This window comes from Tamandua tetradactyla, chromosome 18 (assembly GCF_023851605.1).
Source record: "Tamandua tetradactyla isolate mTamTet1 chromosome 18, mTamTet1.pri, whole genome shotgun sequence".
Lineage (NCBI taxonomy): Eukaryota > Metazoa > Chordata > Mammalia > Pilosa > Myrmecophagidae > Tamandua > Tamandua tetradactyla.
The window spans coordinates 30231546-30249998 of NC_135344.1; the positions used below are offsets into that span (position 1 = coordinate 30231546).

Below are 18453 nucleotides of genomic sequence, written 5' to 3' on the forward strand. Positions count from 1 at the left end.
CTCCTAAGAAAAATGCATAGTCTGCCTCTGGGATTATTGTGTAAGAAATAAATTTTCACTTATTTTATCTTGCTCCATATTCATATGTGCGAGTTGACAATACCTTAGATGCCTTAATAAGAGAGCCTAAAGAGATAGAAAATTCTACAGATGCTACACATCTGCATTTTAGTTTTTGCGGGGATTACCTTGATTTTGAATTTCTCACAAGCACTCTGGAATGATAGCAATGAAGTTACTAAGAACAGCATGTGGAAGAAAATCCAAGCAGAAAGAAAGCAGGAAAAGAGGAAAATAGACTCCTCTGTTAAAAAAGGCTGAGTAACTCTGAAATTTAAATATTCTTACCTAAACTTTGCATGGCTCCTCCACAAGAGTAACTTCCAATTCTATGCAAACATGAGAATAATCATATTGAAATTAATTAATTAATGAGCGCTCATTGAATAATGCATATGTATCCAACCCTGCACTGGGAACAATGGAACACAAAACAAAAAGTGTTAGATGTGACATCAATAAATACATTATCCTACCATCCCTCCAAAAATGTCCTGATGTTGGAACAGAACTATTTCTGATAGTTTTTTGACCAGGTAGTCTGCCAAAAATAATAAAAATAATAAACAACACTATCATTTTCAAGGTCAAGTATTGACTTTAGCACAGGACTAGAGGGTAAGGTCTTTATGACCCAGATATTATGGCTAAGTTTCCAGTGGTTTCTCAACCTTCAGTCAAGCACCCATCTTCTCTGGACTGATGGAAAAGGTCCCACATAATAGGCCCTGCTGTCATCTCCCCATTGCTCCCTCACAGGGATAATAATGTGCTGTGTAAAATGCCACACCCTGCTGAAAACCCTTCAGGATCCTGCCTGCCCCCCACCCATGCTCATCATAGGTAGTTTCTTTAGGGTGGACAGCCATCCCAGTTTGCCTGGGACTGTCCTGGTTTTACTACTTAAAGCCCCACCTCCCAAGAAACCCCTGGTCCTGGGCAAACAAGGACAGTGGGTCACCCTTTAAATGCTGCAGCATCAAAGGTCAAGGCAATGATGCTCTGAAACTAACACTCCTGTTTACTTTTCTATGTGCCACTCTTTCTGCCTAGGATTCGTTCTTCCCTCTTCCCTTTCTTCTAGCCCCCAAACTGATAAATTATCTTTTCTCACCTACAGTATATAAAATGCATTTTTCCCTGAGAGACAATTTCACTCCTCCATAAATAAAATTTTGCTTTGGGTGGGGTAGGGAGAAGCAGCAGCTTTATGTAACATTTCACAAAAGCCCTACTCATTTTCTACTGGGACCAGAAGAGAAGCTAAAGTCCATGAGCTAAGCAGAAATTCTCTCACCAGGAGGAACACTAGTGATTTTTCACTGAGATAGATTCAACAGCTGAGCCACCACATTCTCTTCTTGTACACTCAGATTTGGAGGATGCTGGTTAAAGCCAGAACATGCCCAGCAAAAGCATCAGAACCTTGCACTGAGCTTTCTGCCTGGAAAGCTTTACTCTTCAAAAACCTCAGCAAGGCCCCTTCTCCCCTGCCACAAAGGCACAGGCAATTGAGCACTTGGCCTGTTTCAGACCCTGAAGACCCTTTGACCTCCTACGGCGAGGTTCAGCATCGTGTCAACACCACCCCCCACCCAGGTCTCACAGAGCACGTGTCTGCTTTCAACATCAGAGCAGAGGGTAGAGGGGGGCCTAGGGCCCCCTGCCTCCTTCCAGTGTCTTCCTTTTCCCCTGGTCTGAGGCATTTTATGGAGGGAAGGGAAGATTATGAAACAAAAAAACAGCAGTTCCTTTTAGAATGTGTCTTCTCACTGTGAACACTGATGAATAAAGGGGAAAAGCAAATGGAACACTCAAAGAACACTGTCAAGGACTTTAATTCTCAAGAAAAATGAAATGTGTCATGGCCTCCAAGAAAGATATTAGCCAGTAAACCACAAACCAAAAGACTCTTGGATATTAGCACCATTTGCCATTGCAAGAACAATTTCTGAAGTCAAAGCCCTCCAAAGAGCTAACCAAGGTTTTAATTACATGGTATTTCCCCATAGACTAAAGGACTACTTGTAATTATGAATTGGTTTTGCAATGATCACTTCCTCAGTGAGCTTTCAGCTCCCTATCAAGTGCTTCTCATTCACCTGGGATTCTAATTCAGTATTCGAGGGGTTAGGTCTGACATTCTGCCTTTCTAACAATCTCCCAGGTGATGTGATGCTGCTGGGCCATGGACCACACTTTGAATAGCAAGATCATAGGACTCTTGGTTCTTAAACTTGGCTGTACATTGGAATCACTGGCAGAGTTTTAAAAACTACTTGTGCCTATTATGTGGCACACCTTGGCATTGATAGCCATAGTCAAGGCAAGAGCCACTCCTCTTGAGAGATGACCTCAGGACAAATGATGCATCATACTATACAAAAATTAAGCAAGCACTCATTCCAGGCGGTAATGCTGAGTTGAAGCTGGAATCCATGGGTCTTTGGGAGATGATATGATTGACCAAGGATGAGTCAATGGAGGAGGGGAGATTGGATGTGGATTCCAAGGGAGGTGTGCTATAGGACACCAAGTTCGATCAATACAGTCCTATGTCAGGACTGTCTGAGCTGGACATATTAGCCTCTAAAGCCAGCAAAGTCAAGGTCTACTAAACTATGATATGTTTGATTTTGAAATTGCTATCAGAGTTGGGCTGCCATTTTGCTCAAAAATCTTTAAAATCAATTACAACAACAATGAAATTAAAAAGGGTCTAGTGTGGCCTACCCTTGCTCGCAAAATTTCCTGTTTGTAAAGCTATACAAGGATAAATGTTATCCCATGCTAACACTAATAATGGCTAGCATTTATGGAATACTTATTAAGTGGCTGACGTAGTAGATATTTTATAAGTTGTCCATAGGTGTTACAACGGTTGAAGTGATTTTATCTCCAATTTATTAGAATTGGGAAACAGAATTTGATTTTGTCTCTGTTTTAATTTGTTACAGCTGCCAGAATGCAGTAAACTGGAAACAGAATGGCCTTTAAAGAGATAATATATTAAGTTGCAAGTTTACAGTTCTAAGACCTTGAAAATGTCCAGATTAGGGTAATAACAAGAGGTTGCAACCGTCACTTAAGGAAAGATGATGCCATCCAGAACCCCTCTCTCAGCTGGGAAGGTACCAGGCTGGCATCTGCTGAAGTTTTTGTCTTCTGGACATCTCTGTCAGCTGGGAAGGCACACGGCAATGTCGGCTAGTTTTCCCTACTCACTTCTTATTTCATACAGCTTTCCCAGGGAGTGTTTTCCTTTTGTATCTCCAAAGGTCTCTGGCTGTGTTAGCTCTAAAGCTTTTTCCAAAATGGTTCCCTCTTAAAGTACTTTAGTAAGCAACCCCACCTTGAATGCATGGAGACACATCTTATGGAAACCACTTGGGTTTGTCAAAAGTTACCAACCACAATTGGGTGGGTCACACCCAGTAATATTGAATAAGGATTAAAGAACATGGCTTTTCTGGGATACACAACAGTTTCAAAACAATGTAGTCTCTATTTTATGGACGGGAAATTCAAAGTCCAGTGAGGCTGAGTACTTCAATCAAGCCCCCTATGCATTACCCCCTAAACTGTGCCACCTCCGTCGTCCTGACAAAGATCCCAGTACCGTACAGCTGCTTCCTCTGCAACATCCAGCAGTGGACAGCAGATGGACCCAGTGACATAGTGTCACTACAGTTCAATGACTTCTTAATGAGCTGTTTCTTAAATCAAAGAGAGCAGTCATCCATATTTTTAAGCTATAGCAATGGATCTATGGGAACATGAAAGGAGCGTATTGAGAAAATAATTTGCAAACTTTAATAAATCAATCTTGGGTTCAGTTACTGTTTTTGATTCACAAAGAGCAATCAGGTGCATGCTTTAAAGGAGATTGCAGGAAGAAGAAATGCCCTCATGTCAAACCTAATTCTAGAGAAAATTTGATGCCTTGTTTCCTTCTGCTCTGTGATAGGTTTCAAAACAGAAATGGATTGTTAAACTCATGCAGATTAATAATCATTTGCATTTGTTTCTAGATCTTTACACTTTTGAAAGCCCCTTTAGCTCAGTTGTATGAGCTATGTCTATTCAAGTATTTCTAGGAAGATAGGATGGATAGCATCATACTTTCCCAACTGACAGATAAGAAAATCAGAGCCCAGGCTGCTTATGTTATTTGTTTAAAGTAGTAAGATTGTGCTAAGATTAGAAACAGGTCTTGTAATTTCATTTTAATTGTTTTAGTTTTCTTGGACGCTCAAGCAAATAACGTGCAATAAAGTGGCATAAATAACGGGCTTTGATTGGCCCACAGTTTGAGGCTAGTTGAATTCCAAAAGTGAAGTATCAGTAGGTAATTCTTTTTTCCTGAAACTGAAGTTCTGGAGCTGGGTTGCCTGCAATCCTTGGTCCCCGGCTCCTCTCTCACATGGCAATGCACATAGTGGCTTCTCCTGCCTCTCCCTTCTCTTCAGCATTCTGCTCATGTTCCCTCTGTGGTATTTTTTTTTTTTTGTCTGAATTTCATTCTGCTTATAACAGACTCCAGTAATAGAATTAAGACTCAACCTGATTGAGTTGGGCCATACCTTAACTGAAGTAGCCTCATTAAAAGGTCCTACTTACAATGGGTTCATAGCTACAAGAATTGAAGTAAAGTTTAAGGACATATTTTTCTGAGATACATAGCTATAAATCATCAAAAATTCATTCAAGAAATACTTCCAGACTCCATAATTATGAGTATGTACTCTCTGTGAAAGATCATCTTAAGTTCTTCTCTAGCCTCAGGTAACCCATTATGCTTTTAGTTCTCCTTGCTCTCTACACACTGGTCTTTGAATTTACTACGCTTCCTCCAACCACAGGGCCCTTGCACTCACACTTTATTTACCTGGTACCTTCTCCTCTGTCCCTCCCAAAACATTCCTTTCTTAACTTAATAACGTCATTCTTTGGTTATCAACTCAACCACAACTTTCTTGGGAAGTCTTCTTCGGTTTTCTTTCTGAGTCACTCTCTTACAATAAATATTATCTTAACTTCAAAGTCTCATCTCATTTGAAATTATGGATTTAATAATATAGTTATTTGATTAGAACTTTTATCCCACGAGGCTTTAAGCGCCATTACCACCTTAACACATTGCCTGACACTCAATAAACAAGAGAACAAAGGGTTATAGTAAGTCTGAGTATGTGCTTCTAGTAACAGGCTGCCAGATTTGCAGGCAAAGCTTTGAGATTCTCTTACCTGTAACTTGATTTAAACATGATTAACTTTTGTTCATATCCCTTTGCAGTTTTGTTTTTTTTTTCCTTTTTGGTTCAGTTAATCTAAGGATACACAGATGGGTAGTTGGCTCTGTCAACCCATCTGGCTAATTTTAATATATTGATGATATAATGCATAAACACTGCAGTTGATATTTTAAAAATCTGTACCATTTTGTACTTCTTTTTTAATGAGTGCTTTGTTTTTCCATGTATTCTATTTGGTTATGTGTGTGCCTGTCACCTTCACTAGATGATAAGCCCCCAGAGGGCAGAAACAAAACCAGATCTCTCATTTATCTTCTTGTGAATTTATCTTCCTGTACATTTACCTCCTGTAAATGCTGAATAGCGATTATCTTGAATCAAATACTTGATCCCATTTGATTCTTATAATACTTCAATGATTTTGTTGGGCATTAATATCCCTGCCTGAAAAATGAGAACACAAGTTTTGAGTGAGACAACACTTGTACTCACGATTGTACAATAACTTGAAGATGATGCTAAATCTATATTTTATAATATATGACTTGGAAGTGCTGACTTAGAAGAGCACATTACATTTGGGGCCCTTGGTTACCAGGAGGATATAAACAAACTAAAGGGAGTTCAAGTAAGAAAAATAAACATGATTAAGCTTCTGGAGGGGGGTGAGGAAAGATTAAATGAACTAAACATTTATAGTCAGGTGAAGTAAAGACTATGGGGAACGGCAAGAATGATTTATGGCTAGAATTATCTAACAACACTTCAGCCCGAAAGAGGCAGTTTCGCTGAGACAGGGAGACAGGGACTAGGAACTAGATGATGGGAGAAGGGAAGAATATTTAGAAAAAGACTATCTAAGATAAATTATAAGGAAAATTTTAACAGCAAGAACTGATATGCTGCTGAAAAGTTTCCCAAGGGTAACAGTAAACAAACTATCCCCGGAGATGTCTCAAACCAGAGAGAGAGAGATTAACTAGAAATTGTCCTGCAGGGAACAGCTCTGCCCAGACATTAGACATGAAAGGGAGAGCGCTGCAGATTTTCTCTCTAATTTATATTCTTCTGGGATCCCATGAGGCTGAGAAAAGATGTGAGGAACAATGGAATGAGGACTCCGGGTGCAGGGGGTTTGCTTAGATGTCTCAGCCTCGAATCATATTTCTAATGAGTCAGCATAGAAAGCAACACTCTAAGAAGCCCCTGCTAGCATTTCCAATGCTTTATTTTATCCAAGGGCCCTCAATAGTCTGTCCCAATGGAGTAGGTGAAACAATTATGAAGCTAAACAAAAATTAACAGGGTGTGTGTGCATGTGTGTAAGCACAAGCCTTTGAAATACACAAGTCACATATGTCATATAGGTAACAACAATTCTGGGGCCTGAGTATTTTAACATATTGGAAAAATACCCAAACTCAAATGGTCAGATCATGAGTTTTATCTCAAACTATCATTACAACTGTGATTCGGCCATCTTTTAGATCCATGATACTCATGGGAGTTATAATAATGTCTCAAATTAAGCCTGGTGCCCCAGCATCCTGCTTCCTTGAAAGTTATTCACTAAATAAACACAAAAGCAGGATAAGGCAGGATACTAGCAAGGCAGGGGTTGTTCTGGGTAATCAGTAATATTTTTACAGTGATGAAGGATCTCCTTTCCAGGTCAAAACATGTATACATTTTGAAAAGGTACCTAACTAAAGCCTCTGCTAAGGTAAATATGATACAGTACAACACAATAACTTCTTAAAAGTTTCACTACTGATAATATCTATGCCTAAAAGCAAAAAGTTTCTTAGGAGAAACAGGATCAGAGAATAATTATCTTGCTGAAATAAAAAATGTCCTATAAATTTATTGGGAAAAATGCTCAATCTTACTAGCAATCTGATAAATACAAATTGAAACCACAAAGAGATACTAATTGCTCTCTACAGATTAGCACTAATTAAGCATATGTCACTATCAAGTGATTGGTATCAGTGGAAGCATGGACTAATGGAAATTCTCATACACTCTCATGGGAGTTTCAATAGGTGGGACTGCTTTGGCAAAACTTGTCACTGCCTCCTAGAAGTGAAGATGCACTTTCTATGACTCAGTAATCCCACTCCTGCACATGCCCTTAGACAAATGGTTGCAAATTTACATGGGGGACATGTATAAAAATATTCATAATGTCATACAGCTGATTTCCCAAAAGTCCATCAACAGTAGACTGGATAATGGGTAGTTTATTAATATCATGAATATTATACAGCAGAGAAAATTATCAAAATACACCAATATGCATCCACACAGATGAACCTCAAATACTTAATGTTTAGCAAAAATGCAAGTCATTTTTTTTATTTTATTCTAAAGATTTATTTCATATTTATTTATGTAAAGATCAAGGGCTGGTGACATTAAAGAATATGTTAAGATGTTATATATGTGGCAAAACTGACAAGATAGCCAAGGGACTGATTAATCCAAAATTCAGATCACTGATAGTTACAAAGATAGTAGTTTCATCATTATTGTTAATTATACCAAACACTGCTATATGTATAGTGAGTTCACAATTTGAATAAATTATATAATGTTAAAACTTTAAATATAACCAGAAGCTACCTCTCTGACACCCTCATTTAACAAGAAAATATGTTGTACAAAGAACAAGTGGCATTCAAATTCATATCAGATTGCAGAAATGTTACAAACCCATATGATAAACCAATTAGCTTCTTTCTCCCTCCTGAGAGGGACTCAGGTCCTGATTTATAATTTCTTCCCTTACTTTAGACACTATCCTAACAAAACTCAGTCCTCTATTTCTTAGCAAATTAAAAGTAGAAAAGAGAAAGATTGCTTTGATTAAGTCTGACAACAAGGGGGAGTTTCAGCAGAACACAGGAAAAAGAGAAAATGCTTTTTATTGGTCAGGAATAAAATTCTTAAAAATTGAAAGCAGCAGACCACAATGATTTGAAATAGAAAGAAACAGCTCTGGATGAGGTAGTGTCTTCAGAAATCACCCCTATAATATTGCATAATATAATAACTAAGTCATAGTGGCGCCTTAGATCCACCATGGGGAGGTTAACTTATATTCCACACACTTCCTTTGAAAGGCAGCTAAGTAGGCACAGAATATATTTTTAAAGGCTCTGAAAAATTAGCAAAATCTAAAAATGTTGGTCCTTAACCTAGAAACTTTGGTTGTTAATAAAATTCACTTGAGTTAATTGCATTTATATTAAATATTTAGCTCCTTTTTTCTCTTATAAAAATCTGAAAGCAGATCTAAGAACATTTTAGATAGTCAAGAATAATGTTATATTTATAAACCTCTCATCAGGTCACAATACACTAACAAGTTGGTATTTTCATTAGTTCATATCATAAAGACCAATTAATTCAGTGGATTATTTTTGTCCTAGACACTCTCAAGTGTAGCCTTCTGACAAGAACCAAGCTTTAACGTAAGAGCAAAGTACAAGAGAAAAATCCCCAAATTGCAATAAACACCCATTGCTATGTTCCATCACAACAATCACAAATGGTATAAATGGCCTTCCTACCTGGAAATTGTGAAATGACTGAGCTGTTGAGCAGTCACAGAATTTGGATGCATGAAATTAAGTTCAAGTGCATCACAAAAGCAAGACACAGGTTATAGCCACTGGCCTCATAAAATTTTAGCAGAGCAGGGAAACTTTCCCATCCAAATCATGCCATCACAATAGACTTTTTAAAATATGATCAATAAACATGGAATGATTTGTGTATTTCTTAGTTGAACCTTCCCCCAAGAAATGAAAACTGTGAATAAATGAACTATTCATAAAATGCGACGTATTGTTAATGCCATATGGGCAAGTTGCCGTCAATAGTAAAACCATAGGGATATTCACTCATAGGTGTTACCATGTATTTCTAAACTGGGCCACTGGACAGAGTTCAGATGTCTCTAAAGTACCAAGGACAGTACTTTTATTTAACAGTTGAGTAAAGGGTTTTTGTTTTTTAACCTCTAAAATTTGTCAAAAAGCTTTAGAGCTGTTATTTTGATCATTAATCAACCAACCTGCATTTCTGTGTATTAGCACGGTGCTAAATTAATGTAAGATAAGGAAAAACACTCTAATGTGGGAGAGAGCAAAAGCATAGTACTAAATTGGGTACAATTTACCTGAGTGCTCAATTATAAAGGTGCATAATAATTTGCATTTTATTTTTTGCTATTAGCCAGTTGGCATATGTAACACGATTTTATCTTGCCCATTTTGTTGTTGCTGTAGACTTATGGGGAAAGTAATCTGGATTGCTCATCCTTTCTTATTGACAGGTTTAGCATTCATTTTACTTGAGGTCGCGTTTTGAAGGAAAAGATCTCAAATGCATTGGATCGGTGCCCTGGTAATGATATCATAATGCCACCAATAAATACCTTGATATTTGAAAAGTAATAACTTTGAAGAAAATTAAAGTTCTTTATTCCAATCTGGTACTTCCCCAATAGAAGGAAAAGCATGCCAAGGTTGGCATGACCTATTACCCTGCAGTGCTCACTACTATTAAATTAAATTGGCTGACAGGTCACAAGGTAGTCTCCTGTTGTAATAGGGCCACTTAACTGTTGTCAGAGTGCAGCTTAATTCTCAATACAAGAAACACTCATGAAAATTTTAAAATGCGTTTTTAAGGCAAATCCCTGTGACCTTGCAAAGTATAATACACTATGTTCAAAATAGTGCCTGTAAATCAGCGCCCAGGCTTCACAGTGAGAACTTGTGAAATTCTTTACTGGGGAGACAGAATGGATGCTACACAGTTTAGAGATGAAAGCTGTCATTCTGTAGGGCCAAGCCAAAAAGAAGCAAGCTGCCCACAGACAGGTTGCAGGACAATTCACCTGGATTGTGTTGTCCCTGAATTCAGTGTATTTTCAGTCACATGTTAGTGAGATTCGAGGCTGTGATTCATTAAGGGATAACTGTAGTGACAACTCATGAAACTCTTAAATCTTCCTCTGAGGCATCATAATAAAGAAAGCGGGTGGGTGAGCGGAGAAGACTCCACATTTGCATTTATGAATTGCCAATGTGCATACTATTTACCACTCCACATTAGGGATTACAGTGTTTTTTCAGAACCAAGTGACTTTTAATCTTTATTTAATCAGGTAAACCTCGGCGGGGTTATGTCATTATTCTTTTTACTCAGGCAAAGCTAAGACTTCCTGAAATTTACATATAGAGTTCATCTAAGAGATTATCATCTGAAATTGATTAATCCACTAAAAAATTTATCATTTGAGTTGGTAGCTGTGTAACAAATACCAAAACAAAGCACTGTGCTCCTAACTCAGTACCAATTTCTGATGGTAATTCAGGTCATACCTACAGAAAGAGGGGAGAAGTGTAGCCCCAATTTCTGTGCAAGACATGCTCACTAACCAATGAAATCACTATAGTAGTTTCCAGAAGCGTTCATATGTGTAATGATTCACCTGAAAAATCATTCATTTGGGGGAAATCACATGGAGAGAGGAAATCTTGTCTTCATTGTGTGTGTGTGTTTTAAGAAAATGGAGTGAAACATGCATTCTTTTCTGAAAGAGTCAGAATGATCCTGTTTAGTAGAAGCACAAAGAAGTTCTATATGCAAAGTTTAGGGTGGCAAATTCTCTAAAGAAATGGTAAGACTTTTTTTTTTGCTTTAAAATGTCACTTTAGGGCACAGTTCTCCATAGAAAGGAATATTCCATTCGTAAACTTTATCACTGCCTTGAAATATGGGCATCACCTAAAGATAAAAAGTGTCTGGTCTTGGAAGCCATGATTTAAGTCAGGTCTCATGCCCAAAGGACTGTGATCATGTGAGATGATCCCATTCTGTGAAGCAGAAAATGTTCCAGAAGCAAATCACAAGTGTTTGAAGGATCCCAGACTGTTAGATCCATGGAACAGGGAAGGCAAGCCAGGGAGGGAAAAACATTTCCTCTCATAAAAGATGTGTTTGAGGTTAACTGGGCGCTAGGGTCTCCTTAAGAGATGCAGTATCATCCCTTCCTGCTCTAGAAACCAGTTAAGATAGTCTCTCCTCCAAAGTCACCTCCCCAAATCTCTTGCCGAACTTACCACAAGCTTCTATTGGTTTAGAAAATGGTATTATAGTTTGCAAATACCCTGTATTCCAGGAGAAACTTTCAGCAGGGCTTTATTCAAGAATATAAATAGAATTAAAACTCTTCCTCTTCAATGAAAACAATAGGAAGTTTACTGAGAGGTTACCTTGCCAGAGAATAATTGTAAATCATATACACCCAGAAGTCATAAATCTCTTTCCAGAAAACTGACGATCAGCAGCTCAAGCCAGCGCAGCTTTTAAGAGCATTAAAGCAAAGTCTAATATATTCACATAGAACACATGTGGTAGCTGTTTCACATGCTTCATAACTCAGAGGGCAACTGCTGTTGTGTGGGAAATGGATACTGTGACAGATCGCTGGTGATTTATACTGCACCACTTGCAGAGGAGTGGACCGCCAGGCTGTCCAGGCACCCGCAGGTCCTGACACACTGGACTCAGCAGCAAACCCAGATGGGGACACCTGATCTGCTTTGGTTGGGGAGGATGAAGACGGGGAGGGAAGGGGAGAAAGCAAGCCTCATGACACCATGCCAGGAGTTCATAAACTCTCATAGATTTTTTTTTTCAATAGAATGCAACCCAAACACATAGGATGAATTAGTTAATGTGTATATCTTTATTTCATTCATTAACAGTAATTACTAAATCCAACATTTTCATTTTACTGAAGATCCTGGGAGCCTACTCGGTGCCCCTGCCTGTGGGTCATGTCATATATGTATAAGATCTGGGCATCTTACAAAAAGACTACTAAAAAGCCACCGTCTGCATCCCTTAGCATCAATCCCCACCCTTTGCTGACACTTTCTGGGATTTCCTTTGTTATGTCATAACAATTTCTTACAAAACTGCAGCAGCTTCAGACTTCATCTAAGGAGTGAGAAAGGACCCAGTGGTATTGCGTTAGGGTCTATAAATAATCCTTCGTTACCAATCAACAAAGTCTTTAAAATACCCTGCTGAATGGGAATTTCACCTCCCGTAAACTAGACACTTGGCCTTATTAAGTGCACCTCCTACTGGTCCTTTCATAGAGTGAATTATATTTTCTTCATCATCAATTCCCTGCCAGGTTCCTGAAGAGGAAAAATAGGTACTAAGTAGAAAAGGAGAAACTCAGATAGGTGAGCAAAGGCTGAAGTGACTCAAATTAGCAATATCACACAGGTGCACCGTCCTCTTTCCTGGAACCTGAGCAAACTGCATCACAATTTATTTGCAACTAATAGAAATGAATATTGAAGAGTAGAGAAAGTACAAGGATGTAGAGCCACAAATGTAGAGCCACAAACCTATAGGTTTATTCAAACATATCCCTTGTATATGTTTATTTTGTCCCTTAGGTAGGAAATTAAAATAAAGCAGTAATAAATTGCCTTAATGTTCTAGGCAAGGAAGTTACATGAGTGGGGTGGGATATATAATTAATTTAGACATTAAAACAATAGATAAAAAAATCCATTTCCATTCATCTACCTCAACCTTTCCACAAAAAAACTGAACTCATTTGGGTAATGACTTTTAAAATATTTTAATGCAATTGACAAAACCTCCTGTTTTATTTTTGCACACCTTGCTCAGTGCAATATTTTCAGCCAAAGCACTTCTCGCCACCAGTCTCCTGCTAGTCTGGCTGACTTCCCACCCAGGGCAGAACGCCTTCTCTGAACTTTCCCTCTCCCCTGGGCGGTGGTCTCCCAAACTGCCAGACAGAGCGCAAGTCAGTCTTCTGTACCGAAGTAGGGTCCTCCTCGCCGCAATGTCTAGCATCTGGGGGCCACGAAGAGGGAATTTAAAAAGACACCTATTCTTTACAGCATGGACGGCCCCGGCTCACATTCAGCGGGAGTAATTGCTGAGGACAAAGCTCCAGGAGCGAGGAGCCCAGGAGAGGAGGGGACCGGCCGGGGAGGGGGAAAGAGAGGGAGCAAGGAAGGTTGGCACACGAATGCGGGTACGTGCGCATTACGCACACGCGTGCGCGCGCGCGCGCACACACACACACACACACACACACACACACACACACAAACACATCTCCCTCACTTGCTCACTTGCTAAACGTTCAGACTCTGGCCAAACGGGAGGGAGGGAGCAGGTCCGTGTGGACGCTCAGATTCCTGCCCCTGTGTAATCGCGCCAGGCATAGGGAGCCCTCGGCTGCCTCCGCTCCACTGTCTGAATCCCTCGGCACCGTGAGAGGTGCCTTCTCCGCTCCCATCCGCAAGCCTGGGCGATGCAGCACTTAGAACCGATGAGAAAGCCGAGCTTCGGGCTCCGGGGAGGCCGGGGGCTTGGCAGCGATTTACATTCCATTTTTGTTCATTTTCAAGGTGCGAGTCGGGGGCGCTTCTACCCTATACCGAGCCTTTGCTGGCCGCTCCTTTTGGATCTGGCTAAAGGTCCTCTCAGAAGGGATTTGAATGCTCGGCCAGCTGCCACCCCTACTTCCCCTCCAGGCCCCCTCCCTCTATGCCAGCTCCTGTCAGCACTTGTGGTAGGGGCTTGCAACACCAGTGGACGCTATGCTGATTAATTTGGGTTTTTTTTTAAAAATATGTTTATTTATTCATTTATTTTATTTTATTATGCTTTGGCCATCGAGGCCCCCAGCTCCTTATTCAGAGACTGCAGCAGCCCTGAGTATCTCTGTATTTTCTCTTTCTCCTGCTTTAGACCGAACCTATCCTCAACCAGTTTTGCAATTTTTAATTAGAAACTGCGCTTGCCAAGTGCCAGTGCCATGGGGTCCGATTCCCCAGAATATCAGTCATCAGGAGTTTGGAGATGTCCTGAATGTATCTGGAGCCTTATCTTGCGAACTGCGTTCATCGTTAGAAAATAAAATACGCCCTCCTCTTCCTGACAACTCTGCACCTCTTCAGGCACCATGACCCCCCTCCAAAGTACCAAAACACTGTAGTTGTCCGCTTCCCGATTCTCAGTTAGCAAGTCCAAAAATCCTAACAGCGAGGCGCATATATTCACACACAAACGACCCACCTCACCGAGTACATTCCACCCAGACTTGCTCAAAGCCACCTCGATGTCCTCCCCCGGCCCCTACTGCCCCAATCCCCCTGCCTCCGTCCTCCACCACGCTTCCAAGCTTTCCGAAGCCTCAAGGATCCAACCCGATTCCTTTCAAAGATACCCTCTTCACCTGCAAGCTCTCTACCCCAGCTCGCCAGCTCTCCAAACCAACACAAGTATTTGCAAGGCAAACATGTGAGAAGCACCAAATGAAAAAGGAGAGAAGAGGCACCCGTCTCCCCCTCCACCAACATCCTCCGCCCCCAGAATTTTTTTAAAGTGCTCCATCTTTTATCATTTGGGAGGAAATGGGGGGCAAGGCAGGCGCCGAATATCTTGCTCTTTCTCCCCTTACCCCAATTCTATTAATAGTCAAATAACATGTGAGAAGGTAAAAGGAATGGGGGGGAATGTTGGGGGTGGGGTGGGGGTGTTGCGAGGAGAAGAAAGGAAAGAACCTCTTACCGGTGACTTGAAGAGGCGCGCTGAGCAGGGAAGCCCCGAAGAGTACAAAAGCCAGCTTGGGTACCCAAACCCATCCAAGACTATTCTCCATATTTCAGCCAACACCTTCGGGGCCGGGGGTCCTGGGCAGCGGCGGCACTCACACACATGCACTCACACACGCATGCACACATGCACACACACGCGCCGAGCCCTTTCGGCTTCTTCTTCTTCTTTTCTTCTTCTTCCTCCTCCTCCTCCTCCTCCTCTTCCTCTTCCTCCTCCTCCTCTTCGTCCTCTTCCTCCACCTCTTTCTCCACCTACCCCTGAGCCTCTTCTGCCTCCGAAGCCTTTTTCCTCGTCCGCTAACAGAATCAGCAGCAAAAGGAGACAGCAAAAAGTTCCATTCGGTCCAAGAGATCCCGAGCCCCAGGAAAACCTTGGAAAACTAACTCAAGGAAACGCAGGGAGCAAGAGGAGGGAAGACAGCTCTCGGCGGGGTTTGCGAGGGATCAATAAACAGGATATCCAGGAGGGACCAAGAGAAGACGGAAAGCAATCCGGTGACTTGGCTGTGCATTAAAAGATTGGGGCTGGTTCCATGTCCTCGGCTGGGTAAAGTTGAAGAGAAAAATCCGCGTGAGAGCTGGTGATGCTGTTGGTTTTCTCTGCAAGAACCGAGGCGGCGGGGAGAGAGGAAAGGCTGGGGGCTGCAGGGTGGAGCGCTCTCACTTGTTACTGGGGTGTCCGCCAGCGGTGTAAGAGCTGGGAGTTGGAGCCGTACTATCCATTGATCCGGAGAAGTGGAGGGCTGGAAGGGAAAATGTGGAGACCGGAGAGAAACGAACTGGATCAGGGAAAGATTTCACGGCAAGGCGGGTGGGGGGCGAGAGACTAAAGCGACTGGAAAAAAAGAGCCGACGGAGGAGGCTTCCAGCAGCTGCATTCGCCTGGTCTACGTATCAATGAACAGGGATGCCCTCTGTGGGCAAAGCGTGGGAAGTCACTTTTCTCAATGGAGCCCCGCGAATATCTTGAGCGTCTGGGGTTTCTGCAGCTATCACTTTTGATCCTCACCTTCAAGAAATTTATTTCATTTGGCTGTAAAATTTAGGCAGATGTTTAAGCAGGGTACGCAGTCCAAGGTGTTTACTTCCTTCTCTGTCCTCAGGATTAGGTACAAGAGAACGTTTCATCTAGAAAGAATGGTCCAACTGAACTTCTTTCTAGGATAGGTGGGAAACAGACCCAGAAACACACAGTGAGTCAATGCCAGACCACCCTTTACTGACATATCAGCTCGGGTCCCTTTTTTGTAAGACACCTTATTTCTTTGCTATTCTCTCTTACAGATGTGAGTCAATTCGTTTATGCAACAATTTTGGAGCATTTACTACATTCCAGACACACTGCTAGCTCCCTGAATGTATAATTATGAGGTTTAATAAGACTCAATCTCTATGTTCAAGGGACTAGTGAGCTCTTGGAAGAGGAACATATACCTGTAATTATAAAATATCGTGATAAATATGATGGTCCATAGGATGAGGAGGGGCTTTGAGCATCCGAGGATGAAATGAAGCAATGACAGACACACAAAGCAGGAAATTCTGGAAGGATACAACGTGAAACCTCTTCTGGAACTGTTCTGAGTTTCTTTGTGTGAATCTTATTTCCACTGGGATTACTTAACCTTCTTTGAGAAAATAGGCTGCAGCCATTCATTTTTGCACCCCTCAGATGCAAGTAGAGGACTTAGAATACTGCCCGTCAATAATTTTTTTGCTAAAAAGTGAATTTACAAAGGAATGAATTTGGCCAGCAAAAATGATGAATAGAAATGCCACTCTGGTTAAAGCTCTGCCTTTTCAGGAATGTTCAGCCACAGATCCTTTCCTTTCCCCACTTTATTGTCTATTCATTCTTTCTCTCTATCCCTCACATTTCTGTTACTCACACAAGTTCACAAGTTTCAGAGGAGAAAATCAAATATCCATTTAAAAGAAAAAAAAAAGAATTAAAAAAAAAACAGCACAAAATCATCGTCAGGAAAATGTCCATGATACTAGAACTTGACACAGAGTTTCTAGATGATTTACCAAGCCAACCCCTTTCTGTTTTGAAAAAATTAAACTAAGAAGTACCTGTGATCTCCAAGTCAAAATCTTTCAAAGTACCTTACATGGATGGTTCCTTGAGATGGAATGAAACTATCTGTGACCCCCAAATTTCTCAAAACCTCCACGGGCTAAGTAAACTTTCATGAACTTTCTGGGAGGCCTCGGCAGATAAGCTTCAGAAAGTTCATGAATATCCTGACATTCTATGAAAAAGGTTTGGCTTCTGTGTATATGTTGCTGTTTTTTGTTTTCTTTTATCCCCCGGGGTGGGGGAAGAATCTTTAGGTTTCCTTAGATGCAGAAAATGAGTTCATGCCTTTCTCCTATCAAAATGGTGTAAAGAACTCCTAGGTTAGAGTGTTTAGTATTAGGGAAGAGTTGCAGTCTCTTTCTGGTTTACCCAGACTCAAAAAACCCTCAGTTCCTCATATCAGTAGTAGGATATTCACAAAGAGTGGGAGGATAGGAAACACAAAATGATTTGTGCTGTTCTGACCCTTTTAAAATGACCCCCTGTCCAACCTTACTCGATAGTCTAGTGATCAACTTACTCTTCTCTACTGTCCTAAACTCCTATCCCACGTTAGTCCAGATCATCTACACATTGACCACTGGGCTTTTGCAGTAGATCATCAACTTCTTGTCCTCTTAGGTCCTCATGCGGTTCCACAAGTAGATCCTGACAGGTGATTTTACTCACTTCCTCAATACTCCCTCTTTCATCTTAGACAACTTCAGCTTGATTTTGGAGCCTTTCTTTTGGACACAGATTTATTATTTTCTGGCTCACCGTATGGAGATATAACTGCTCCTCATCCTCCCCCTAGGTGGTACCAGACCCATTTCTCACCCAGTGCCCTAATCAGGAAAGAAGGAAATCAAAAGATCAGATAGGAAGAGAAGAGAAAGGGGAGCCACAGGAAATGGTTTAGTAGAATCAATGCTCTTCAGGTAGTCTTTCAAGACATTTTAACTTGAAAGTCACCCTCTGGATTTTAACCTAAATATATAATATTGCAGATACCCAGACATATTTTTGAAACTTGAAGGTAAATTCAGCAATACTTCCATAGCTTCAAATGTTATAGACCCTAAGATGTGTGTCAGGGACTGGGGATGAAGAATGTCAAGAAAATTGATTATTCTGAGATTATCCCAAGGAGATGAGCCAAATTAAAAGTATGTAAATCCTTTTAGGGTACCCTTTGATTTCTTGTCTTACCTTACTGATCTTAATCTATTTCTGTTCCCTCCCCCAACACAGTGATCTGCCTTTAAAAGATACTTTCCATAACATATCTTACATGTTTATTTGCAAAACAATAACATGTCGTCAAATGGTCAAATGACACATGAGGCATTGAAGTTGATTATACTGCACATCAACTCAT

At 40.8% G+C, this 18453-nt stretch overlaps 1 protein-coding gene across 1 annotated transcript in view; it reads right to left on the reverse strand.

Moving 5' to 3' along the window:
* LOC143662403 (netrin receptor DCC-like) overlaps window positions 1–15190 on the reverse strand; it is a 528746-nt gene extending 513556 nt beyond the window's left edge. Inside the window, exon 1 of the mRNA XM_077136091.1 lies at window positions 14964–15190. Within this exon, the coding sequence (XP_076992206.1) occupies window positions 14964–15054 (91 nt within the window). The 5' untranslated portion in view covers window positions 15055–15190. The remainder of the gene's footprint in view (window positions 1–14963) is intronic.
* Window positions 15191–18453: the final 3263 nt, after the last annotated feature.